Raw genomic sequence first — 27,087 nt, forward strand, 5'->3', positions numbered from 1 at the left:
CTCAAAATCATTTTTCTTATTTTTATTCATAAATCCAGACCTATTTTTCAATTTCATTTTCAATTTGATTCAATTTTAAATTCTATTTCAAATCTCCATTTTCAATTTTCAAATTTCAATCTTATTTTCCTTTTCCATTTTCAAAATTCTAATTTCAATTTCACTTTTCATTTCAAATATTAATTTCAAATTCCTATTTCAAATTTCAAACATTGATCTTTATTTCAATTTTAAAATCAATTTTCAATTTCACATTTTCGAATCTCAAATTTCAACTTGAATTTCATTTTCGAATTCAATTTCAATTTTCTATTTTTTAAATACCAAATTTCGAATTTCAATTTCAATCTCAATTTTCTATTTTCGTTCAAATTTCCAATTTTAAACTTCGAATTCCATTTTCATTTTTTTATTTTATTCAAATTCTAAAATTCGAATTTCATTTTCAAATTCAAATGTCAATTTCAAATTTTTCTATTTTTCAAATTTCAATTCTTAATTTCATTTCAATTCTCGATTTTTATTTCAAATTAAATTTCATTTTGAATTTCCAATTCTAAATTCCAATTTCATTTCCCAAATTTCAATTTCAATTTCAGATTTCAATTCTTCAATTTTAAATTCAAAGTTCAATTTTAATTTTCAACTTCAAATCTAATTCTGATTTTCAATTTCAATTCTAAAAAGCAATTTCAAAATTCCAAGTTTGATTCTGAATTCAATTCTAAATTCAAAAATCAACTCCAAATTTGATTTTCCATCAATTCAGATTTCAAATTTCTTAACTTTGAATTCAATTTCAAAACCTTCAATTTTAAACTTTTAATTCAAATTCATTTCAAATTCCAATTTCTCAAGGCAAAATCGATTTCTGAACTTCAAAGTCATTCCTTAAAAGATATTTTAAAATTCATTTCAAAATCACTTGGAAAAATACAAATCTCTAAAATCCTTTTCAAAGCATACACATTTCAAAGTTCAAATTCATATCACAAGCCTGATTCAATGTGTATTTAGGACTTAGAATAATTTCTTAGATAAATTTAGGCAATATAAAGGCATAAATTCGATCTTTGGTTCAATTACCCCTAGTAAAAGCACCATGAACGGTTGATCCTCGTACCAATGAGTGAATCTCGTCTCTCCATTTTCCCGCAGATTTCAAAACGGAGGCGAGTAATTTCAAAATATCTTTACAAAAGGTCAAGTGAGACCTTGCGAGAGTTTTTTTCTTTCTTCTCCTAAAAACGAACAAAAGAAAAAATTTTGCAACGATCACACCCCCCTGACCCCCGTGCTTATTTAAAGCATCTGGGGGGAAGGGTTTCTCATTCGAGAAACCCTCATCCCGTCCCCCCTACCCTTTCTCTCTCCTCGTTCGCCCGACACCCCCACTCCCTCTCCCGCTTATTTTTTCGGCCACCCGTCGCTGGCAGCACCGTTGCCGTCCCCCTTACCCTGAGCATGCCCTGTTTCCCTCGCTCGCCTCGCGCTCTCTCTCTCTCTCTCCCTCGACCTCTTTGGTTCGCTGGAGGAGACCCCAATGACCGGCGAGCTTCCCTCGCTCGCCCCTCTCTCTCCTTGCTCACTACAGCCACCCCAACGTCTGCAACCCCCTTCACCTTCCAGGTAAACCCTCACCCCTCTCTCGTTGTCGTCTTCTTCGTCTCCGCTTTCTCCCTCTGTTTGCGGTAGAGGGGAGGGCGTCGCTGCCCTCCCCTCGCTCGCTCTGTGTCGGGCTCGCAGGTGAGGGGCTGGGCACCTTTAACTCAAGGACGCAATTTCGCAATCCTTGTCCTTTTTTATTTCTTGTCTTTACTGCTTTCTATTGCCGCCATACTTTCGGTGCGCAGGCTTTTGCTTTCGCATTTACTTTCCTGTCTTTACTGCTTTATGTTGCCGCACTTTTTGTGTACAGGCTTTTACTTTCGTATTTACTTTCTTGTTTTTACTGCTTTCTGTGCAGAGGCTTTTGCTTTCGTAGTTACTTTCTATTCTTTACTGCTTTTGTCTTTTCTGCTTACTGGCTTTACTTTGCCACAGCGCTTCAGTGCACAGGCTTGCTTTTGCATTTACTATTGTTGTATTTGCTTTGTCGTCGCGCTTTACTACACAGGCTCTTGCTTTCACATTACTGCTCTTTGTCATTTCTTACCGCCACACTTAGTGCGCAGACTTATATTTTTGGCACTTATGACTCCTTAAATGCAAGTCTCGTAGGGCGCACAAGAGAGCGTACCATTTTTGCTCTTTTCGAAAAGACGCAAATTTGCATACAAGCGCTATAATCTCGAGAAGAGGATTCCTTGCATGGATCTCGGCTTCTCGAGTACACAGTCTTGCAAAGCAAAGCTAGAAAATGTTGTGGGTTACGAATTAGCAACTAGCTTTCCCCCAAGTCGGCACACTTGGGAGAAGCATTTCAGATCCATGAAGATTATAAATCATGCAAGTTGTTTCCTATTTCGCAAGACTAAGCATTTTTTGAATTACTTACATCAAGTGTTTGTGAAACTTTGTTTTGGGTTATCCTTTGAGAAACCCATGCCCTTATCATCGTAGTCGTAACTTTAGACAGGTACGGTATGTTAGTACTACGATGAGTAGGATGAGAGGTATGTGGTAACCTCGAAGCGTGCGAATGACACATTGTGAAAATCATTTACAAAGTGATGTTTTGCCTTCACAGGCAAGATGCTCGTGTTGGTTTAAAGGACCAGAGCATGTCAAATATAAATTAAAGTGATTATATCATTTCTTTCACAACACATTAAAGTTGGGGTTTCTTTTTTGAAAAACTCATACCCCTCTCATCGTAGCCGTAATTTTAGACAGGTACGATATGTTTTTACTACGATGATTGGATGAAAGGTTTATGGTAACCTCGCAACATGCAAAAGTACAATGATGCAATGAAAATCACATAAACGGTGATAATTTGCCTTCACAGGCAAGATACTTTAGTGGATTGAAAGAACAGAACATGTACAATGGGTCTTCAGTTAAATAACACCTAACGCATCCATTCGACCCGTTGTTTTCCGTCAAGAGAGATGATGGAATGATACAAAAACTCCGATAGACAGGTTGTTAACAACCACCTCTCGGGCAAATGACTCGGCGTCCTCAGTCATCGGAGTTAGGGGACAAGACCACCGAAAATTATCCTAGGTGGTAGATCCCACAGACTTCTGCAAAAGTTGGATGCATCCTTTGTTAAATATGTTTTTGGGGAATTCTCTCTCAATCACTGGTTGTCTCCTTAGGAGCGGACTCAGCTATCTACCCGGGGTATTGAAAATACATAGCATAATAAACCCCCGGATTAGTCTTAGTTGTTTCTACATTTCGTGCCTCGTACGTACCCGCATGTCAGCTAATATCGAAACAAAAGTTATCTAGCTCACATTACTGTTGAATCTAGATTAATTCATTTTACTTATAGAATCTAGATTTGTTCATGTTAACTTGTTGAATTGCGTATCATGAATAAATTTGATGCATATGTTAGCTTTATTCACAATACTTGTGGTTGAGCCTCTTGTGTTAATGAACTGATTATAGCTTATGACTATGAACGTAAAACCCATAATTTTTAAGGATTATTAATAAATAAAGAACTTATTTTTTTATCTCTAAATTAGAAATGTGTTTCTAGCTTTTTAATTTTATTTATTGATATATTACATGTTCATTTGTTTATTCAAGCCAATCAGGGCATAATTTGCATTTATAGAACTATTTTGGACTATAAATCATTATATATATATATATATTATATTTAAATATATTTTTTATGAAGTTTATAAATTATTGAAGTGTATTTGTGTGTTATGTGGCTCTTGGTAATGGTTTATAGGGTAATTTGCTATTTTTGGCTAATCTTGTCATAATTGGCATTTTTTTTTAGTTTTTGGCATTTGCAATCGCACACAAAGGGTTCATTTTCATTGTATTGCTTGGGTAGCGGTCTTTATGGATTTCAAAACCCCTCGGTCTTTTGAGTATCGATTAATTGTTCTTCACTTTATTAAGGTAAGATACCTTAACTGAACTTATAGAGAGCATGTTTAGGCACTAATTGTGTAAACATGATGTTGTTGCACTGAATATCTAAAAGAATTGCAAATACAAGTTATGCTCACACACTTCACTTAGTTGTGGATATCTAGGACTCTTGTGATTGTAGATCGGAGATCATGCTTGTCATGATTGTAGTTAGCGGAATATAGAGTGTGTTTGCTACAGGTACACTTGTGTGTGGGTTTGAATGCTCGTGCACTTATGAATGTATAATATGTACGCAATGTGTGTCATCATACTTTGGTTTGTGCATACTATGTTGCTTTGTGTGTTTGTATGAATTTAATAAATGCTGCACATATAACTACTATGAATGTGTGTAAGTCGTGTTCGATGCATACTGCGAATGTTATAAATTGTTTTGAACTAGTATGTTTTGTTTGTTTGAGAAATATATGTATATGTTGTATGGTGGGATAGTGAATGAGATTTTAACATACCCTTATACAATTATATCTAAGGTAATATATCGATTCATGTGATGAAAATACATATGACTTTTATCGTGTGTGCAAATCTCGAACTATGTAGGAGTTATGTATGTTGAGGTTTAGTTGTTTCGTATTATGAAATGTGCATGTTCACGTATGCATGCATAGAACTCATGTTTTGTTTACGCATGCTTCAAAGTTCAATTTACGAAATGCAATGTTTCTTGTAGCGATGATATGGTGCATAGGATAATATGCTTATGTATGATATGATTTAAATGCCATGTGATATAAAATTATAAAGGCATGTGATAAATGTTTAAGTTCAATAGTGAACTATGGTTCATGAAACCTTATTGGTTAAATGTGTGATTTTATGATTTAAGTGCTATATGAAGTAATGTATGATGTGATGCATATTGATTGTATATATGCTTGTGCTGCGTTGGTGGCTATCGACCTTGAGAGTGGTCAATCGTATTGATGCATGTATCACAACAATTTTCATTGGATATGGTACCCATCGAGGAACTGTTCCCAAAGGATTGTCTGTGAGGGTGTGCAAGACCAGATCATGTAATCCAGCTAAAGCGATAAGTCTTTGTGAGGAAATACATTGTCCAAGAGCGGGTAGCCTGCAAAGACGGTATATTCTTGTGAGGAAGTGCATTGTCCAAGACCAGGCAAACCATCCGTCTAGGGGCGGCAACTCCTTGTGAGGTTGTACATTTCCTAGACCAAGTGATCCGGCGTGGATCTTGTAAATCTTTATTATGATTAAACAAAATATTATGATGAATTGTGGTGATCTTTTGAGTTGATTAAGATAGTCAGTTATGAATCTATAGATTTGGCTTTTCTGTTATAGCATGATTATATGCTGAACTCAGATGTAAGAATCAGATCCTTATTGATTTTAGATCTTGAAATGAGGTTATGATTGTGACGATTATGTTAACGTATAGGTGACACGCCTACAAATGACTAGTTTTGACTTATTAGGTAAATGATACATCATGCCTACATAATTTCATTGCAAATGATTGCATTATGATTGTCTGAGTGAATATATCACACTTATGTATCATGATTGATGTGTATCATGAATACAACAACAACAACAACTACGCCTTCATCCCAAAACAATTGGGGTCAGCAATATGAACCAAAAGAGAAATTCATTTTGGGTCTTCCACATGAATCTTTTTCCTCCAATCATTTCTATCCAATGCCATGTCCTCGGTGAGGTTCAAAGCATTCATATCCTTTCCTATCATCTCCATCCAAGTCTTCCTAGGCCTACCCCGACCTCTTTTAACTAATATATTTTCTCATTTCTCCAACCTTCTAACCGGAGCATCATTAGGCCTTCGCCGAATATGTCCAAACCACCGTAAACGATTCTCTCGCATCTTATTTTCAATGGGTGCAACACCTACCTTCTTACGTATCTCCTCGTTCCGGATCTTATCTTTTATTGTATTTCCACACATCCATCTAAGCATCCGCATCTCAGCTACACTCATTTTTTGAATATGATGTCTCTTGGCAGCCCAACATTCCGTACCATATAGTAAAGCGGGTCTAATAGTCGTCCTATAAAACTTTCTCTTCAACCGCAATGGCATTCTACGATCGCACAACACTCCAGTTGCACTTTTCTATTTCATCCACCCAACCTTTATCCTATGATTTACATCTCCATCAATTTCTCCATACTTTTGAATGATGGATCCCAAATATTTGAAATAATCATTCACCGGTATTTCTTGCTCACCAAGCTTCACTACACTCCCATCACTACTTCGTTGCTTACTAAACCGACATTCCATATATTCAGTCTTACTCTTACTCAACTTAAAATCTCTAGCTTCCAATGTCTGTCTCCATAATTCTAACTTAGCATTAACCCCAGCTCTAGACTCATCAATCAAAACAATATCATCAGCAAACAACATACACCACGGTACATTTTCTTGAATTGATCTCGTAAGCTCATCCATCACTATCGCAAATAGGAAAGGACTTAAAGCAGATCCTTGATGTAACCCAACCGTTATCGGAAAATCTAACTAAATTACTTGGAATGTATGTGTGTGTGTTTCACGCTGGAATGGTCAAATGTGATTTGACTTATTGTTTATAAGAATTATGAATGCATATGAAAATGATGTCTTAGATACATATATATATATATATATATATATATTTTTTATTTATTTATTTATGTGATGACTTGTATGACTTGAATACATATAGATTATGCTTTATTGTGTGAGTTAATGTTGAAGAGAATATTAAGTGATGAAATGCTTTATGTTCGAATGCTTGAAATGAATGACTCATAGGACGTTTCTTTGTCTATCACCCGACGATTGATGAATAATATATTATATCTTTACCTTTAAATGCTTGATATGTTTTCTTTAAGTTTGAGTTTGGGTTGCTTTACCATACTTTAGCGAGTCTGGTCTCGTTTTATGGGGGACAGGTAAAGCATAATGAGTAGTTGGAGCAAAGAGTTGGTCGAGTTGCATCCTCGAGGGTCCACTCTTACCTTGCAATCTTGGTATTCATGATCTTTTCGTTTTAAGTACATGATAATGTAGAGACTGAAGTGTTGCTTTTATACTCTGGTTTGAAATGAAATTAAAAATCTTTATATTTGAGTCTTATATTGTACGTGGTTTGAAATGTGTATATCTCATACATTTTGATTTAATTGTTATCTTTAATGTAACCTCGCCCAAAGTCTTAACCATTTTTTTAAATCTTTTTCGCATTATAAGATCTGATTTATTTATACTTATAAAAAAAATTGGCTTCAAAAAATCAAAATTTAAACAATAATTAAGGTTAAAATTTTGGGGGCGCTACAATGAACCGCTTATCTTGTGATAGTTAACTGTTTATTTGCTTGTATAATCAATTACTTATACTAGTTATAACTTATTACTTGTTAAAGTAGCTTAACATGTTAGAATAATATGCATTGCTTAATTTTATTCTATATTGTCTAATTTGTGCACCTACGATTTTTTCATGAAACTAACACATTTTATAGGTATAGGTGATTATTAGGTTTACGAGACGGGCGATGGCGCGATTGCGAGATGACTTCAAGATCCCATTGTTTCTGATGGCGTTCCGCGTTCAGGATACATTTTGAAGTTTTGCATTTTATATAAGGGTTTCCTCAGGAAATCTAATTTTTGTATAAACTCTTTATTTCTTTTTAATGCATATGGTTTTTTGAACGCTTTGGCGATGGTTCAATCTAGTGTGAAATAGAAATTTTTACGCTAACCCGCCCAAGGTTGTCGACTTGTCACTTTTTTTTCGAAAAATCATTTTCACTGATTTACTAAAAACAAAAACTCTGAAAAATAAAAGATTTTCTAGTCTCTTTCAAATATTTTGAAAGGTTTACAAGTTCAAAATTTTGGGGTGTTACATACAGTCATAACCAATCTACAACTATAAGTGATTTTACATTACCATCAATGAAAACAAACCAACTTCATTAATTAAATCTTAGAGTCTGAGAACATGCTCAAATAAATATAAATAAACCAAAAAGTGAAGTCACTTTGTCCATAAGTAAAATTGTCAAGCAATCGTGTAGCCCTCGTAGTAACAAGTCCACTCACTAGGTCTCAAAGGTTGTGAAAAACATAAAAATAAGGGTGTTAGAATCATAGATCTTGTGTACGAGTCTCTCTAATGAATCAAATAAGTAAAAAGAAAATAAATAAGATTCATGCAATATTTTTTAGGAATACAATTACAACAAAATCATTATTCAAATAATCATTCATGCAATAGAGAACAATTATTAAACAATAGCAAACAACTATTAGGCAGTAGAAAACATTTATCATGCATTAGAGAATTATTATCATGCATTAGGGAGCAATTATCACAAGCAAGAGAACAGGTAAATATGCATAATTTAATGCATAACAAGAATATGCATGATATCAATGCACATGAATGAGTCATTTATTATCTTTTATCATAGTTTTCTTTTATATGCAAGTCCCTATTAAATGCACTCAAATTTTGTTCTTTTTTATTACAATAACCAGCAGATACTAAAAAATAAGTACAATTCATGAGATCAAGTTAGGTTCTCAGTTGTAACTTAACACACAATTTGTATTTTATTACTGAGCTCGACCGATATCAGGAATCAACATCATCCATCGGAACATTAGAAATCAACATATAATGTCAGGACACCAGAAAAATCAACATTCACTGATGTCATTTTCTTGGTATACCAACAACAACAACTGTGTCTACACACCACCCCCAGGCAAAGTGGCGGAATCTCTCTAAAACCATAGCAGGGAGGTGAACCACCTAGTTGGGTTCAGGGGCACAAATGTACACAAAGTTTTAATATCCTCACGGCTCCTCAAAACCGCAGTCCAGGATTCCAACACTAAAAAAGAGACATCTGCGAAAAACGTGAATTACATTGTTCTCTTGTTTTTATCTTTTTATTAAAAGAATAATTTATTTCAATCCTTTATTTTGCAAATCAAGATACAAAACACCACAACTTACGTTTCACAAATCAAATTGTGAAACTCATCATGGGATTACAGCTCGTGACACATGAAACAGTGTAAATTAATTCAAGAATCATTAAGTTAATTTTTGCAATGAATAAGAAAAACTAAACATAGAGCAACACCTTCTCAATGCCCACATGGCCTAGAGTGATCTACTTTTAACCACTGATGCATCTAATGCAAAAACCATAATAAGCATGCTACTTGAGAAATCATTTAACATGCTCTCAAATGCACATTCATACACACCAAATAAGAATATACAAGATTAACAAATTTCACATGCATTGCAAAAATACATCTTTCTTTTCATGATTGATCTCATGCTCAATATGCAAAAATGCAAGTGATCATACGAGTGCAACAACAATATAAATTTCAGGACTACACATGCCTACTACATGCATATGTAAGTAGTAATACTGTAAATGTCATAATCCTACATAACCACAATTCTTTTTGCCATTTTGGCAAGCTCGGGGTACAACACACATACCCACCGAGTCCAAACCACTGCTGCCCACACATGTTAGCAATCTCATAAGGATAGTCCAATGCTCATATGCAAATGTGCATGACAGTCCATTTATAAATACGCAAAAGCTGAACAAGTAGAGACATGCAATTCTTCCTAAAACACATGATATACATTCACATGCATAAAAGCTAAACTTTTAACATATGTGAATCTGGACATAACTATGAGCATTTAACAAATATGACTCTCGATACAACCATGCCTGAATCATGAGCATTAAATCTATACATACATGTAAACATGTAAATTCGAAACATGCATAAAAACGTGTAGTTCTAATCATTCATCTAAATCTGAACATATTCGTAAATCTGCAATTATGTATAAATCTGCACATGCATGTGAATCTGGTCATATACATAAATCTGGACATATATCAAATTATGAACCTCTAATTTGGACATACATAACCCTGACAATCTGGCCATGATCATAAACATGTAACGTAGGCAAATTTCTGGGCATACATATGCATATTTATTATTTTTCTCTTTGAAAACTGATCCAGCCCAGAATTGTCTTTGACTAGTAATATATATTTAAATCAACACCCAACTCACCGTAGTCGGCTGGGGTTGAGTACCTTGAATCGTGCCCAGCTGACTGTAGTCAGCTGGGCTTGACAGCCCACTGAAATGGCTCAGGCAAACACCGATGTTCCAGCATACTACATGCTAAGGGTGCACGAAATCAGCAGGGCATATGCTGCTAGAGATTCAGGCAAACCGCAAGTGCCTGTTCCCAGCATACTACATGCAAATAATAGAGTGCATGTAATCTGTAAAATACATGCTGGTATGGGTTCAGGAAAACGCAGACGCATGAGGTCAGTAAAAACACATGTAAAGGTGAATAAGTTTCAGTAGTTTGTTTGTATTGTATTGTTGAATTGCATTGCTTTGTGTTTTAACTTTTAACTATTCTTTCATCATTTTGGCTTCTTTAACTGGTCGCTCTTATGTGGTACATTTGCAAGACCTGTAAATTGTTATAGGAAGCTGCATATTAGAAGCAGTTGTCTAACTTATTAAATTAGACATGACAATGCTTCTTTGTATGATGTTAGAAAACCATAATCTAAGTGGTGATGTACAAGACCATCCTCTTGTTTGCTAATATTATCCTTTGGTTCCCTTGGCCTTTGGCCAACTGTTCACCATATAGAAGTAACCATGTAACCGTGAAAGTTGGTTCTAATCTGTGTCATCTGTCCTTACAATACAGTAGAGCTGTTGATTTGAGTGCACACTATTAAGGACTGGTGTTCAAACTTCAAAGGATCCCCAGTACGTTGGGATACTTGTGAATTGGTTCTGGAATATTTGAAGTCTGTACATTACCTTTTGATGCTAAGGTTTGAAGCTTCTTATTTATATGGATCTAAAAAAATTCTCAAAAGTGAAAGGCTTTCATAAGATAACTCTGTATGATGTATATTTCTATGCTGCAGTTGATTTCCTATATTATGCAAACTGCAAAGTATTGACATTTCATTATGGATCGGTGTTGTCTAATGGTTCTGCATAAATTTGAGATTGTTCGATGAGGTCATTTCTTTTAAATTATAGCGTTTATTTCATATTGAGTTCCCTGGTTGAAAAGAGTGGATGGTAACTCAACAGTTCCTCTGTGATTTCAGTGCATTTGTCCTTCCTATCAAGTATGACGTCCTGGATGGTACTGTATGTGAGGGACATGTGAAGGACACTGCTGTCAGTCGGATCCTTTTTTTTTGCTATCAATTGCTAAACTTGATGCATTAGAATTTTCAAATGTTTGCCACATTGTCACATTTCGATACATGAATTTATATACCATATCGTAGAGCAGTGGTTGAGAAGCATTTTCAGTATTCTTTTTATATTTCGTGCTACTGAATATTTGGCTTGGTGATGAAGGCAAGTGAAACATTCTCATGGGTCTTCTGTAGCTCTGTAGATCTATCCCCAGCTCTGCCTTCTATTTTTTTATTATGTTTTCTAGCGTCAACTGGGACCGGACAGTATCTGTCCCGTCCCTTAGAAGAAAATATAATTTTATTTTTTTGTAAGCTCTATTCATTTTCGTGTAAAATAAATCCTTCCTTGAATTTGTCCAGATCTATCCAGATCGGACAGCATGGACAATGGTCCAGATCTGTCCGCTCATTTCATGGGACAGATCTGTCCAGATCTGTCCAAATATATATGTATATATACATATATCCTTCATATGTATATATATACACATATATACATAAATATATGCATCGTAGAAATCAAAAATACGTATTTTAAACATGCATACATTGATTTTCATGGATCGAAACATGTGAAACTGAAATAAAATCCATGGTTTCCTTCAAAAATATTGCTTAAAGCTTATTTAGGCTCTTTTTCTCATCCGAAATAAAAAAAAACACTCGTACCTTTTGACGTTCGAAAAGAGAGATAGATAAAACGTCAGATGATTGGAGAGGAAGAGGATCTCCTCTTCTTCTTCCTTCTCCTTCTTCTCCTTATTTTCCTTCTTCCTTTCTCTCTTTCTCTGTTTTTTCCTCTCTCTCTCTCTCTCTCTTTCTTTTCTTTCTCTTTTGAGTTTATATAGAGAGGATAAGGGGTGACGGACCCCCCCCCCTCTTTTCCAGACCCTTCTAAAGTGGGCTGGAGAGAGAACTTCCTATTTGGGAGTCTTTCTCCACCTTCTTTCCAATTTTTTTAAAATTCTAAATTTGATTTTTTTCAAACTTTCCTAATTCCATAAAATTCCAAATCTTTCCAACTTCTACTCTTTCTAAAGCTTCTAATAGACTCTTATAGAAACCCTAATTAGTTAGCTGTCTCTCCTAGAAAATTTCGGAATATATTAAATTTTATATTAAAATATTTAATTAAAATTATTTATTAATTAATAAATTCTCAAAAAAATCCAGAGGGTACCTTACACCTTTGGGAGTCTTTTAAACCTTAAAATTACTTTAATTTAACTTGTATAATAAATATAAAGTTGTATTTTAATTGGATTTAGATTTTGGATCTGGATCCAAATCCATATTCAAAATCCATTTGGATCCTAAGCTGGATCAATTCCTAATTAATATGGGTCTTGGACCGAGTCTAGATCCATATTAATTTGCATCATATGTATTGGATCCAGTCTGATCCAAATCCGGACTCAGTCCATCGAGGTGGTCCTTTTTTGAAAATTTACGATTTTTGGGTCAACCGTAGCTTGAATTTGGAAAAGTAAAATACCGTTGAGCTCAAAATTTTGAGGCGTATCCAACGATACATCATTCGAATTTCGCCTCTGAAATTTGTCAGAATTTAACCTAAATTTTGCTCAAATTTCACTTGAATTTAAAGGTTAAAAATAAAAGTTTTTATCACATTTCAGTTGGCTCGTTTAGACCTTGTAGATGAGACCGGGGCCAAGCCCATACTCAATTAACGCTACCTAATATCGAGCATTTATCGATTTTTCTTCTTTAGACCTTGTCGATGAGACCTAGGCAAAGCCCAGACTCAATTAATGTCACCTAATATCGAGCATTTATCGATTTTTATTCTATACTTAGCCAAATTTTCAGAAATCTCTAATTTAACTAAATGTAAAAACACGTGATATTACACGGTTATTGGGATCTCTTCCCCAGTCAGAATCAGTATAAGCAATAAGATTTAAAGATGATGAAGAGGATAAGAATAACCCTTTAGATATAATTTTATTGATGTATCGAACTATTCTTAATATTGCACTCATGTGAACCGATGTAAGCGCATGATGAAATTGACTTGCAGTGTGTATTGCATGTGCAATGTCTAGCTTGGTAATATACAGATACATTAATGATCTAATAAGTTGCCTATAAAGAGTTTGATCATCTAATAACACTTTGTCTTCAGCTCTCATTTTTGCATTTAGCACTTAAAGAGTATCGGCATATTTTGTGTCAGTGATTCCCGAACGCACAACAATATCAGCTGCAAACTTGATTTGAGACAAAATGTACCCTCTTGGCGAGTAGGCTGTAATGAAGTATAAAAAAATATAATACAAGAATGCTTATAATACAAGAATGCTAATGCATTCACAATGTCCAATAATGGACAAGCACAAAAGCACACGAAAGAGATAGTAAAGAAGTCCACTAAGCGACAATACAAAAAGCCTTTAAAAGGCTACACATAAAAAAGTATAGAGCTTTGTTGAATGAGAGCTCACAAGCATAAGAATATAAGGGGAGAACACCCCTATTTATACACAAAAAAAAGTGGGGAAAAGGGAGCCATTGAGAGCTCCCACATGTTGTCGTTGGGGGGTCCCAACGACTAATATGTGGGACCCCCAATGTATTTTAAATAATGAAAAGAAAAGAAAAGAAAAGAATAAAAAAGATAAAAATAAACTACCTATAAAAATAGTTGTTTCTAAAAATAACTATGTAAAATAACCAAAATACCCTTATCGGTATATATATAAATATATAAATTTTAACACCCCCCCCCCTCAAACTTTACGGGGAGATGGCCGAAAGTTTGCTAAGAAGAAAAATAAAACAGGAAGTAGGAAACACTTTAGTGAAGAAGTCTGTCAACTGATACTCTGATGTAACATATGGCAGGGTAACCGTTCCTCTCAGATATTCATCACGTACACAGTGGCAGTCTATCTCTATAATGTTTGGTGCGCTCATGGAAAGTGTGATTGTTGGCAATGTAAATTGCACTTTTGTTATTGCAACATAGCTTCGAAGGACCGGAGATGTCTACACCCATATATTTGAGAAGACTTCGTAACCAAACGAGTTCCATAGTGGTAGTTGTCATAGCCCGGTATTCAGTTTCAGTATAGGATAGAGATATTTTCTGCTCCTTGCATCTCTAAGCAATCAGAGAATCTCCTAAAAAGAAACAAAAACCAGTAGTTGAGATTCTATCATTAAGGTTTTCTCCCCAATCAACATCAGTATAAGCATGTAAATTTAATGAAGAGGATGATGATAGAAATAGCCCTTTAGTGATGGTATTCTTGAGGTATCTAACGATTCTTAGCACAACACTCATGTGGACAGTTGTAGAAGCATGCTGAAACTGGCTAGTAGAGTGAACGACATGAGCAATAACTGGTCTATTAATGGTCGGATAGGTGAGAGAGTCAATGAGTTGTTTGTAGGGTGTGGGATCTTCTAGAAGGATCACATCCTCTAGTCTTAATTTAGCATTGATCACTTCAGGAGTTTTCACATTCTTATCATCTGAAATTTCAGATTTAATACATCTATCTGCAGCAAGTTTCATTTGAGAAAGTATATATCTGTGGGGAGAGCATGCAACTTTTATTCCTAAAAAATATCTTAAGAATCCTAAGTCAAACATATCAAAATTATCTTTTAACATATGTTTAACATTATGAATACCAATTTGATCATTTCCTATTATAATCATATCATCTGTGTAGAGTAGAAGAATAACAATACTAGTTCTTGCATTTTTCACAAAGAGAGCAGTTCCTGCATTTTTCACAAAGAGAGCAATGTCAGTATAACATGAACGAAAACCCAGACTAGTCATGACATCACTAAATCTATCATACCAAGCCTTGGGAGCCTACTTAAGACCACACAATGATTTTAAAAGTTTAAGAGTTTTTTCATGTTCAATGTTAAATCCCGGCGAAGGATCCATATAGACTTCTTCATTTATGTTGTTGTTAAAGAAGGCATTTTTAACATCCAATTGATATATAGGTCATTTTTTAGTTGATGCCACGCTTATTAGGGTCCTAACACTAGTCATTCTAGCCACGGGTGCAAAGGTTTCCTCATAGTCAATATCATATTCTTGTGAGTATCCTTTAACTACTAATCTTGCTTTATATTATTCTAAAGTTCCATCACTTTTAGTTTTAACTTTAAAAACTCACCGGCATCCAATAGGTTTCTTGTTGGGAGGAAGCTCAACTATTTCCCAAGTGTTAGCTTTCTTAAGAGCATCTAGTTCTATAATAATGGCTTCAAGCCAATGTGGTATATTTTTTGCTTTATTATAATGTGCGAGCTCATGATGAGACTGTAAAGTTATTAAGCAAGCCCTATAATTAGGTGTTAGTGTTTCATAGGACACAAACCTATTTGGTGGAATGGATTCTCTAGTAGATCATCTAAGAGAGGTTTCTTCTAGAGACTCATTGTTTTGAGAAAATTTTTCTAAGGCACTAATAGGTTTATTTTGCTCACGCCGAGTATAAACTTGAAGATTTTTAGAATTATCAATAATGTCATCAATACTTGGTGATATTTCAATATTAGAGTTTTCATGATGTGTCTCATCTATGATTTCAAAATGATTCAATGAATCATCACTAGAATGCATATCTTCGGTTGGAGAAAGATCATACAAAAATATATAGTCAATTTCATCTTTCTTATCAAGATTTTCAAAACCATTTTAGATATATAATATATATTGTTTAGTATATATTTAGCTATGTCCCCATAGCCACATTTTTTGGAATTGTCGTGTCGTACCCTCCGTACTCGTACCCGTACCCAAGTGACATAGACCTATTTGAAACTAAAATAATCAGAAAAAAATGATACGTAATAATACACCTCTTTTTCCTATTTGAAACTAAAATACTCATTCATTTAAGAAGAAAAAAAGGAGACAAATAATCAGGACAAAAGATGAATGAAACAATATACACCTCTTTCTGATACAAAGGGCTGCATCGTGTTGTTTATTTTGACACTACAAAACAATGCAGTGCATTGTATGATATGGCATGACTTTATAGTTCTCAAAAGAATTCTAGCCACAAATCTCAGCTACATTAATTTCTTTTCTTTTGTTCTATAAGTCATTCATCCTTATCCTTAGGAGTTACTATAAGCTCTAGGTGTGATTCTGACATGCAACTGAAAAATACATAGATGTCAACAAGAGCTTCTTTATAAAACACGGACCCACTGGAAACCTATTCATTAAAAAAAAAACTGGCACCAACAGCAAGCAACCAGTCAAGTAGCACGTTGAGACTGGTTTATAATGAAATAGATGGATACCACACTACTCATTCTACTTTGATGTATGACGTCATAATGTATGTCACGCGGATACTCCATTTTGACTACCGTTCTGTATCCCTTTATATGCAAGTCATACTGGAAACTTCATAAAAATGGCCATATCCCCATATCCATAGCCGTATCCATGTGACATAGGTCATAATAGGCGGGTATCACCTGCTCATTCTTTGACTACATGACCTTCATAAGACCATATTCTATTTTGATGTATGACAATATGCGGTGGGTATCACACTGCTCATCCTTTTACCACAGAGAAACTTCCTAGGGCCTTATTTTCTTCGAACAAAGTTGTCTCCTACCTGCCCTTAGCTCTCATGCAGCCTTGCAGCCCATAACAATGCTCGTCCGGCATGCTGCCCTACTACAAACTTACAATCAAGGGCATAAGTTTCTTACGCTAAGCACCACTAAATATCTACTGTAGTATACGAAATGCTAAAAACACATCATTTTTTCTTAAATCGTGTGAACATTTCATCGATACTAATAATCATCCTGCTCCTAGCGTGATGTCTGCGTGCACCCTATCCAAAATTGCGACCACACTAACATCTTATTAATGGTTCTGATTCCCATTCCTCTACTTCCATCGCACCTAAAATGCTAACATTCTCACCAAAGTTCCAGACTCCCCTCAGAGCTCCCACATTTCCAGCCGAAATTCTCATGATCCCATTTGCCTTCCACGTACAAGCATCAATGAATCCGATGAGCAATTAAACCATGAAAAAAGAGGAGGAATAAGAAGAATACGAAGAAAAACACAAATCCCCGAAGCAAACAAAAGAAAAAATTGAAAAAGGAGAATTCTCTCAATTCAAGCAGAAGACATACATGGCAACACCAATGTCAAAACAAGATCAACAAATTCAACTAAACCGGCAGCGAATACCGGTTCCTAAACAAATCATCAATCAAATTTCCCCAAGAAATCAATCAATTAGCCAATTCAGCCCTAAAATTCCAACCGAACAAAAGAAAGGCGAAAAACCCAGCGATTTCGCATCACAGATTCGGCTTCGATCCAATCCACAACCCAAAAGGGAGGAAAAAGAAAAGAAAACCCTAGAAAACGCAAACCGCATCACAAGAAAGAGCGAAATTGGCACCTGAAAGTGTCCATCGACATCTGGTTCCGACTCCTCCAGAAAGAGAACCGCATGTTGAGAGATCACGACCGGAGAAAGAACCGCACCGATCGGCCACCGAGGAATCGCGGGGACCACGGAAGAGAGGCTAGGCCTGGAGAAATCCCATGAAGGCAGGAGATTCCGCGCTCTCTTGCGATTCCGAACGAGCGGAGACGCATAGATACTCGATTTTCGATCTGTTCGTTTCCTACTCGGAATTGGAGAAACCAAGAGTCCGTCTCCTCCTCCTCCTTTTGTGCCTCTCCTTGCTTCTTTTTCTTTCCTCTTCTGCTTCTTCTTGTTGGCGTTCCCAGCTCAGCACTCGGCAGGAGGAGGAGGAGGGAGAGGGAGTCCTTTTTCGCCTTTTTCCGCCTCCGTTAATCAACCGTTATATTCCTCAAAAATCCTCTCCGTCGTTTCATTTTTCACTGACGCCAAGTAACCCCGAAAAATCACGTCTTTCACGTGGTATGCTGCCAGCTGCAGAAAAAAAAACACACATTTCATGATATTTGACGTGTCGGTGTGTGAGTGATGAACTTGTTTTTAAAGTGACTGCGGGTCATATATTTTGGCCTGCCAGGTTGGTTGAAGTTCAAGAAAAAACTACGTCCTATACAAAAAGCACAAACGAAAAAGTGTACCAAGCGGTTTGCGGTGGTCAAGGTTCCATTCCCACGGTCGCCACTCTTTTGCGCAATACTCACACCCAGTATAGGGTCCTAACTAGTGGTGAGGGCCCTAACTTTAATGTTTTATGCTGGGGGCACGATGTCCTAACTGTGGCAGGTTGAATCAGAGTCGTTGTTAAGTCAAAAACTATAAAAATAATAACAATAATAATAATAACTTTGACCTCTGCTATATGTTTTTCTTGTGATTTAGTTTGTTTTTTGTTTTGTTTTTTTGAAAATGGTGGGAATATAGTGAGATATCTGATCTTAGGATAAAATTTTTGCCTGGAATATTGAGTCACATTTTCTCTTTTTTACTATATTTGCTAGTTGTTGGTTGGTAGAAATGTACCATTATGCGTAGTGGTAATGTTGTTTCTTTTGCTGTTATTAGTAATGTTAATATATTAGTAGCAGTTTTTTGCTTGGTTAATGCTATTACCAGGAGGAGGAATGTAATTTTTTTAAATCTTCTAGTGAAATTTTCAGGTTTTATGTTTATTTCTCCTCAATTTTGTAAGCACATTTTGTTTTCTCACGCCTACCCTTTTAAGGGTTGAAACCATGATGTGCTCTTGTTAGGATTTCAATGACATTGCTACGGGTTCCCAAACATGGTGAGGAATCAAGAGTACTTGCTAGGGATGGCAGTGGATCGGGGTTTGGACCGGGGATGAAGGGTATGAACCGGGGATGGAGGCGAGGACGAAGGTTAAAATCCATTTCCGGGGATGGACGTACCCTTTTCCCCGCCCCGCCCCATCCCTGCCACTCATCACCGCCCCGCCCTGCCTCATCCCCGTTTGAACAGGGGATGGAGGACATGAAACGGGGATGAAGGCGGGGGTGGAGGTTAAAATCCATCCCCGCCAGGGATGGAGGTTCTAATCTTGAGTCGGGGTGGAGACCTTGTCCCCTGCCCCGCCCCACTGCCATCCCTAGTACCAAGTCTGAATCCTTGAAGGAGTGGTTTAAGCTTTCAAACAAAAGAGGGAGTTCACAACTCCTCTCAAATCCATTTCTCCTTGAAATCTAGTAGTTGTACTTCCCCCCAACTCCTTGCAACTCCCTTCAACACAGGTTTCCATACAGAGCCTAAAACTGCGTTTGGTAGAAGGGTGTCGGAGGAAGTGAGAGGGCGCAGGAAGTGGTTATTTGGGTTTGAGGGAGTTGAGAGTTGTTTGGGAGAATGGAGATGAATGAAACTTGAAAATGGGCATGAAATCCACTGCTTCCAAATCCCTGATTTGCTCTGGTTTCAACTCCTTCTCAAAGTGGAGGTATTTGCAAATCTTGGATTCTAGAGGATTGTGATGGCCTGACGCTTCTTATTCCGGCAGAAATTACCACCACCACCAAAGCACTCATTGAAAAAAATGGATGCAAGGGGGAGGCCGCTGGACAGACAATGGGGCCGGATGGACCTGCCTGGTACCCTAATGGCAATGGTGGGTGTGAAGGGGTTTCCTCACCCTAACTCCACCTCTCTGGCCTTCCATCGTGAGAAGCACCATAATGATGGAGGCCAAACCAGTTGAATTCACCTTCTTGGACTAGAACCCCACCTCACCGCCCTCATGTCTTCACTGAGTTTGTGAAACTGGTTTAATTTTCTCAATCCAGTTCCAACCCTATAATAACCCATTCAAACCGATCCAAAACCCATCAATCTTGACCCAATTCGTTCCAAACTTGACCTTAAACCCAAAGACCCAAACCCATTCTATGATCATAACTTAGGCCAGACCTAAAGTCAATCCAATCCATGCTAGGATCATAACTTTGACCTCTGCTACATGTTCTTCTTGTGATTTAGTTTATTTTTTCTTTCGTTTTTTTTTTTAAATGGTGAGAAAATAGTGAGAGATCTGATCTTAGGATACAATTTTTGCCTGGAATAATGAGTCTCATGTACTTTTTTTTACTATATTTGCTAGTTGTTGATTGGTAGAAACGTACCATTGTGAGTAGTGGTAACGTTTCTTTTGCTGTTATTTCAGTAGCAGTTTTTTGCTTTGGTTAATGCTATCACCAGGAGGTGGAATGTATTTTTTTTAAATCTTCTAGTGAAATTTTCAGGTTTTATGTTCATTTCTCTTCAATTTGGTAAGCAAATTTTGTTTTCTCACGCACTACCCCTTTTAAGGGTTGAGCCCATAGTGTGTTCTTATTCGGATTCCATCAATGGCATTGCTACTGAATCCTTGAAGGAGTTGTTTATGCTTCTAAACAAAGAGGGAATTCATAAATCCTCCCAAATCCATTTCTCCTTAAAATCCAGTAGTTGTTCTTCCCCGGCTCTTTGCAACTACCTCCAACACGGGTTCCCAAACATAGCCTAAAGCTCTGCGGCTTACGCTAAAACTTTGCTGGGTTGGTGTAACAAGATCAGCTGAGCCCAGCATTTGTCAGTTTGTATGACATAAAAAGAAGTTACCAGCTTTCTATTAAGGTTTAATTTTTATTACCAACCGGGTTCGGTTTGTCTGGTAGGAGCAGTTAGTGCATGTTATCTTGTGTTGGGAGGTTGCAGGTTCAAAACCTAATGACATAGTTGTATAATTGGTAGGGGTCTGCCTAACCCCAGCTTTCCTTTAAAAAAAAAAGTATTGTTTTTATTTATTAATTTAATTGAAGATCGTTCTTCAATCGAGAGCTTTATCCTTTGTATTTTTATTCAAAACCCAATGGTATTCTTGTTGGCACGTTTGGTTGCTCTTTTAAGAATGATTCAAAATCAACCTGATTTAGAATCACAAGGGTTCCCAAGCAAACATAACAACTTATAACATGTGAGAAATTGAATCTCATTTGCCTTTGCAAATGAGAGTTACTTTTTAATTTGATTGAGATTCAGAATCACATGAGACACCATGTGTCACTTTTTAAATGAGCAACCAAACGTGCCCTAAGAGGAAAAGGATGAGTGAGTGTTTGGCTTGACTCAGCAGCCTATATTGACAAGGATTTCACTTGAGTTTAAGACATTAATGCCAATGTTGTCAGTATCATTGTGAATCGCCGGATTCGTATTGGATGGGCCGGAAATCAGCCCACCCATCCCAACTTTTCTCGAGATGGATACCACGCACATCTCGAGAAATGCCAAGATGGGTGGCTGGTGTGTGGGTGATGCATGATGCTGCGTTGCTGCATGTTACGGAACACTATTTTTTAACATTTTTAAAAAATAAGTTTAAAATATTTTGTAACCATTTTATAATATAATTTTAATATTTTTATGACACATGCCCTTTTCTGGTTAAAAATTGACCGACTCAGTTCAGTTCAGAATTGGAATTGGCTGATTCCTGAATCGGGTTTAAAATCGATTAAGGACTGATACCGATTCTAACAACATTGATTAATACACTTTTTCTTTCAAGTAGAACACAGGGTCATATTTTTTATTTATTAATTGATAAAGTAATACATTTTGATGTGTATATATGTTAAGATGTCTATTTAAGAATGAAAATTTTATTTAAATTTTAAGATAATATTAATAATTAAAATTGTTAAATGTGTCAAAACGTGTCAGGTGTGTCCATGTGTCTTGCTGCACTCCTAAAGCATGGGACTCCAAACGGCGTGTCTCTATGGTATAGCGTAGTTGTGTGAACTTGTTAGGAAAAAAAAATTAAAAACAAGTTTTTAGGCAAGCAATCTCATTCAAATCTGACCGTTGTGATTTCAAATAAAATGTTATTTTTTTAATACAAGCCAACTTGGGGTAGGTATGGGTCTAAATAACCCGAGCATAAAACTTTAAACTTGGTTGTTCCACTGGTAAATCAGTTATATATGGGGGGACCGAAACAGTTCGGATTTGGATCAAATGCAGGAATGACTAGATCCTAGTTAGTTGGATCTTCTCAATTAGCCTAGTTGGTTTAGGACATGAATGGTTGAATTGGATCCTCACTCAATTTTGTCATAATTACCAATTTGCATTAATTTTGGGTATGAATTACGTGTTATCGGATCCAAATATTTATTGGATTCACGTACAAAAAACCCTAGGTCAATTCTAGGTGTTTGGCTAAGAGGATACCTAAGAGTCATTCTGAATGCAATGCAGGTAATAACCAAAAAAATGACCGTACTGTTCTTGTAAAATGACACAATGTTAGAAATGCCTCACAATTTGATGAAATCCTTCACATGTCCAAAATTCTGATTCTCGAATTTTTTAGGATATTTTTACCCTTCGCACAAGCGAACCTACTTATGTTTGCACAATAAATATGTACATCCTCTGAAAGTTGCAACATCTCAATAAAAGAAAGATTTGCATAAACATTTTGTGGACCAGATGAAATTTGCATATAGTATTTGCGAACGAATGCTTATGATTTTCTACATACATGCAATTGATTCTACATGTATGTATGCATGTGATATTGTTTATATTTGAATGCATTAATTAATGATATATGCATATCATTGAATTTTGGGGATATGCTTGTGAATTTGATTATGATGTATACACATGCATTTGATGCGTGATACCTATATATATCATTTAAATTATAATATATATATATATATATGAGTATATGCATAATTGAATATAGGTATATGCTTTGAATTTGTATATGAATACGTGTTCTATAGTTGTTGATTCCCGCCTTATAGTTTCTTGATGTGGCTAATTTCTGGAATATGATTATGACATCATATTGTTGGTTTCTACAATAACAAATTCCTGCACTATGGTGGCTGACTTTTGCAAAAATGTTTATAGAACCATAGTTGCTTCAGTACTATAGTTTCTAATTTTCTGCACCATAGTTTATGATGTTTCTGCACTATAGTTTCTAAATTCCTGCACCACAGTTGATGATGTTTCTGCACTATGGTTTCTAATTTTCTACATCATAGTTGATGATGTTTCTGCATTCTGATTTTTAATTTTTTGCACAATGTTTGATGATATTTTTGCATTATGGTTTCTAAATTCCTGCACCATAATTTTCAATGTTCCTTATGCTATGTTAAGCAAAAATCTCATGTCATTGAAGATGATGGAGTTGTGTATGTGTATGACAAATTCGACTATTTATCATGCTTAAAGTTTCATGCTATACTTATGTTCATAAATGATATACATAAATGAATGATGCATTGTAAGGCACGAAGACATGCATGTACATAATATCTGTCAAAACATGATGTTATTCATTAATGAATGATGTACGATAAGACATGAAGACATGCATTACATAATATATGTCAAAGCATGATGTTAAACATGAATGAATAATGTACTGTAAGGTATGAAGACATTCATGTACATAATATCTATCAAAGCATTATGTTATAGATGAATGAATAATGTATTGTATGGCATGAAGGCATGTATTTACATAATATATGTCAAAGCATGATGTTATGCATGAATGATATCCAGTAAGGCGTGAAAACTTGCATGCACATAATATCTATCAAAGCATGATGTTATACATCAATGAATGTTGTACGGTATGGCATGAATGCATGTGTGTACATGATATCTATTTATTTATGATAATGTGGCTCATGATGGAGCCTATGGTTAAAAAAACCAACACGGTCTCTTAAATACTTATGTACCTGTGGCATATGACGCATGTACATATGTTGGCTCTTGTATGAGCATTGGGTTATATGAGAACCAATGGGTGTAATAATAACACTAGCATATAATAAATACTATACATGCATACATAATTATACCTGATTTGCCTTCACAAGCGAGTTGCTCATTTGGTTCAAGGTACTAGAGCAGTTAGGATGGGTTATGACATATATTATGCTTTTTAAATAAAATGACTTAATAATCTATCACTTATATAGTCTACCTCGGAGAGGGTAGGTGGTACAAGCTCAGTGATAACGATAGATTCATCTATGTCTTTATGATAGTTTTGAAAGCAAGGCGTCACTTTTCAATCTTCGGTCACTTGTGGTTAGGACGCATGGACTACCCACATGTCCTACATGGTAGATCCCAACTACTACAGTTAGTTCTAGATGCATCTAAAGTTATGTTGCCAACTATGGGGATTTCTTTTCAGTTAGACCGCCCACTTTTGGCTTTGAGCAGGTGACTCTTCGAGAGAATTAAGAAACATAGCCTAACAACTGCTCGTTGAAACCTTTCTGTTTCAAGTTATTCCTCGAGTACAATTGATGAAATTTTAACAAATAGAAATAAAGACCTTATTCTTCATAGATACTTAGAATAGGACATACCCTATTAATGCAAACATGCCTATCATGTTCATTTTTCATGTTTATGATATTATTGTTTATCATGAATGGTTATTGTGTATGTTAAGTTATCAGTTGGGCTCAGTGACATGCGATACTACTCTTATATGATTGAAATGCGTGTTAGTCTTTACCCTGTTTAGTTTTTTATCGTCAAGATATGTTTGAAAGAATTATGATAGCATAATTATATTGTTTCTGACTATAGAGATCATGATTATCCTTATCCTATTTGATATTTATCATTGATATGTAATAGAGGGGGTTACAATAACTTTGATATATGATTGAGTGAATTATGGAATTGATGTATAATTGTCAAGAATCATATTTTGATGCATGTATTAGTGATGTATTACTATCTTGTGTTTAGAGTAACCTACCAAACTAGTGTTGTCTGACCCTTCAAATATTTTAGGTGATGAAGGATGCGAGGGTTGGCAAAGGAGAGACATGGTGGAAAAGGACCATTTTCTATTGGGCATTTTGGATAGACTTAGGATTTTATAAACTTGTTCAATCCTTACTGTTTGTTACCTTTATTTTCCTTCTTTCCTTTTCATACTTTGATGATCTACTTTGGAATGATATGAATGGTTTGCTTTGGTTGATTGTACAAATGGTTTGGATAGTATCCTCAAGTAGGACCCACTTATCGGGGGCTTGGATTAAGTCGCAATAGAGATTGGATCCAGTTCTATTTTGTTTACAACACATGTAACTTGCCCAAAGTTTTAATTCAAATTCTAAATTATGTTTTCCACTATTTAAAGACTTCATTGTTTTTATGACTTACATTGTGGTTTAAAAAATTGTTTTTATGAATTTTTGGGGTATGAATTTTGGGGTGTTACATTTGTTGTTTTTCTGTTTTATGTTCTTTTAGGATTCTATTTCTAAAAATCTATTTTTTTCTATTTTTGTTTTAGATTTTTTGTTGTTTTTCTGTTTTATGTTTTTTTGAGATTCCATTTTTGAAAATCTATTTTTTTTGTTTTCTGTGTTTTTACTGTTCTATGTTTTTTTGATATTCTATTCTTGAAAATCTCATTTTTTATGTTTTAGGTATTATATTTTTTGTTTTTGTTTTTCTATTATATATTTTTAAAGATTTCATTTATGAAAATCTATTCTTTATATTTTATGTTTTATATTTTTTGTTGTTTTTATGTTTTATATTATTTGTTGTTTTTATGTTTTATATTTTTTGTTGTTTTTATGTTTTATTTTTCTGATATTTTATTTTGAAAAATCTATTTTTTCTATTTTTGTTTTATTTTTTTGTTATTTTTTTGTTGTTTTTTTGTTGTTTTTTTGTTTTATTTTTTTGAGATTACATTTCTAAAAATCTATTTTTTTTGTTTTCTATTTTATATTTTACATTGTTTTTCTGTTTTTTTTTTCGAGATTTCATTTCTGAAAATCTATTTTTTTTTTGTTTTCGATATTATGTTTTTTTTATGTTTTTTGAGATTTTATTTCTAAAAATCTAATTTTTTGTTGTTTTTTCGTTTTATGCTTTTTTGAAATTCCATTTTTGAAAATTGAATTTTGCATAGACCTAGTTCAAGAATTTTAAATTAGAAAGTCTCGACCACTGGGACATAGGTCAACCTAGTCAAAACTAGGTCTGAACCTTAACCTCTCAAAAAAGAAAAATACCATATTCTCATATTTGTTTGGAAACTAGTATATGAAGAGACAACTATGAAATCCACACATCCTCCCAAACAACATTAAAATGCATTTGGTAAGTGCTTGCCAAAATTTTGATGGTGCTCCCAAACAAGCAGGTGGAAGTACCAAATCCACAAGGTTTGTAGATTTCATACTTGTTTCTCCAGCTACCATGGACGCCGAGATTCCAAACAAACCCTTAAGCAGGTTAGTTTCAATCAATCCAAAACTGACTACTCTTTATTTTAAAAAATAAGTAAAGAGGGATGCATATTTGTTCTCATTTACGTGGACGATATTATTATAGTTGGAGATGATATTGGATGTATTAATGCCCTAAAGACATTCCTCAATAGTAATTTTCGGCTTAAAGATTTATGTATATTCAAATACTTTCTAGGTATACCAACATGAGCTTTGCTTTTCTGGTAGGAGCAGCTAGTGCACGTCACCTTGTGTTGGGACATTGCAAGTTCATATCTCAGTGGTATCGTTGTATAACTGGTAGGAGTCTACCTAACACTAGCTTGCCTTTCAAAAAAAAAAAATTCTGGTTATCTAGGTGGCAAGTTCCAAACATGGTATTTTCCTATCTCAAAGAAAATATATATTAGAAGACATGGGATATGTTGGGGCTCGAGCAACCG

General features: G+C 35.2%; 1 protein-coding gene across 1 annotated transcript in view; it reads right to left on the minus strand.

Annotated features, from left to right (window-relative positions):
- Positions 1–18,197, minus strand: part of LOC149837233 (protein TRANSPARENT TESTA 9-like) — a 156,600-nt gene extending 138,403 nt beyond the window's left edge. Inside the window, exon 1 of the mRNA XM_090005904.1 lies at positions 17,814–18,197. Coding sequence (XP_089862030.1) covers positions 17,814–17,866 — 53 coding nt within the window. The 5' untranslated portion in view covers positions 17,867–18,197. The remainder of the gene's footprint in view (positions 1–17,813) is intronic.
- Between the last annotated feature and the right edge of the window lie 8,890 nt (positions 18,198–27,087).

Source organism: Nuphar pumila, chromosome 5 (assembly GCF_984573655.1).
Source record: "Nuphar pumila chromosome 5, dmNupPumi1.hap1.1, whole genome shotgun sequence".
NCBI classification, from domain to species: Eukaryota; Viridiplantae; Streptophyta; class Magnoliopsida; order Nymphaeales; family Nymphaeaceae; genus Nuphar; species Nuphar pumila.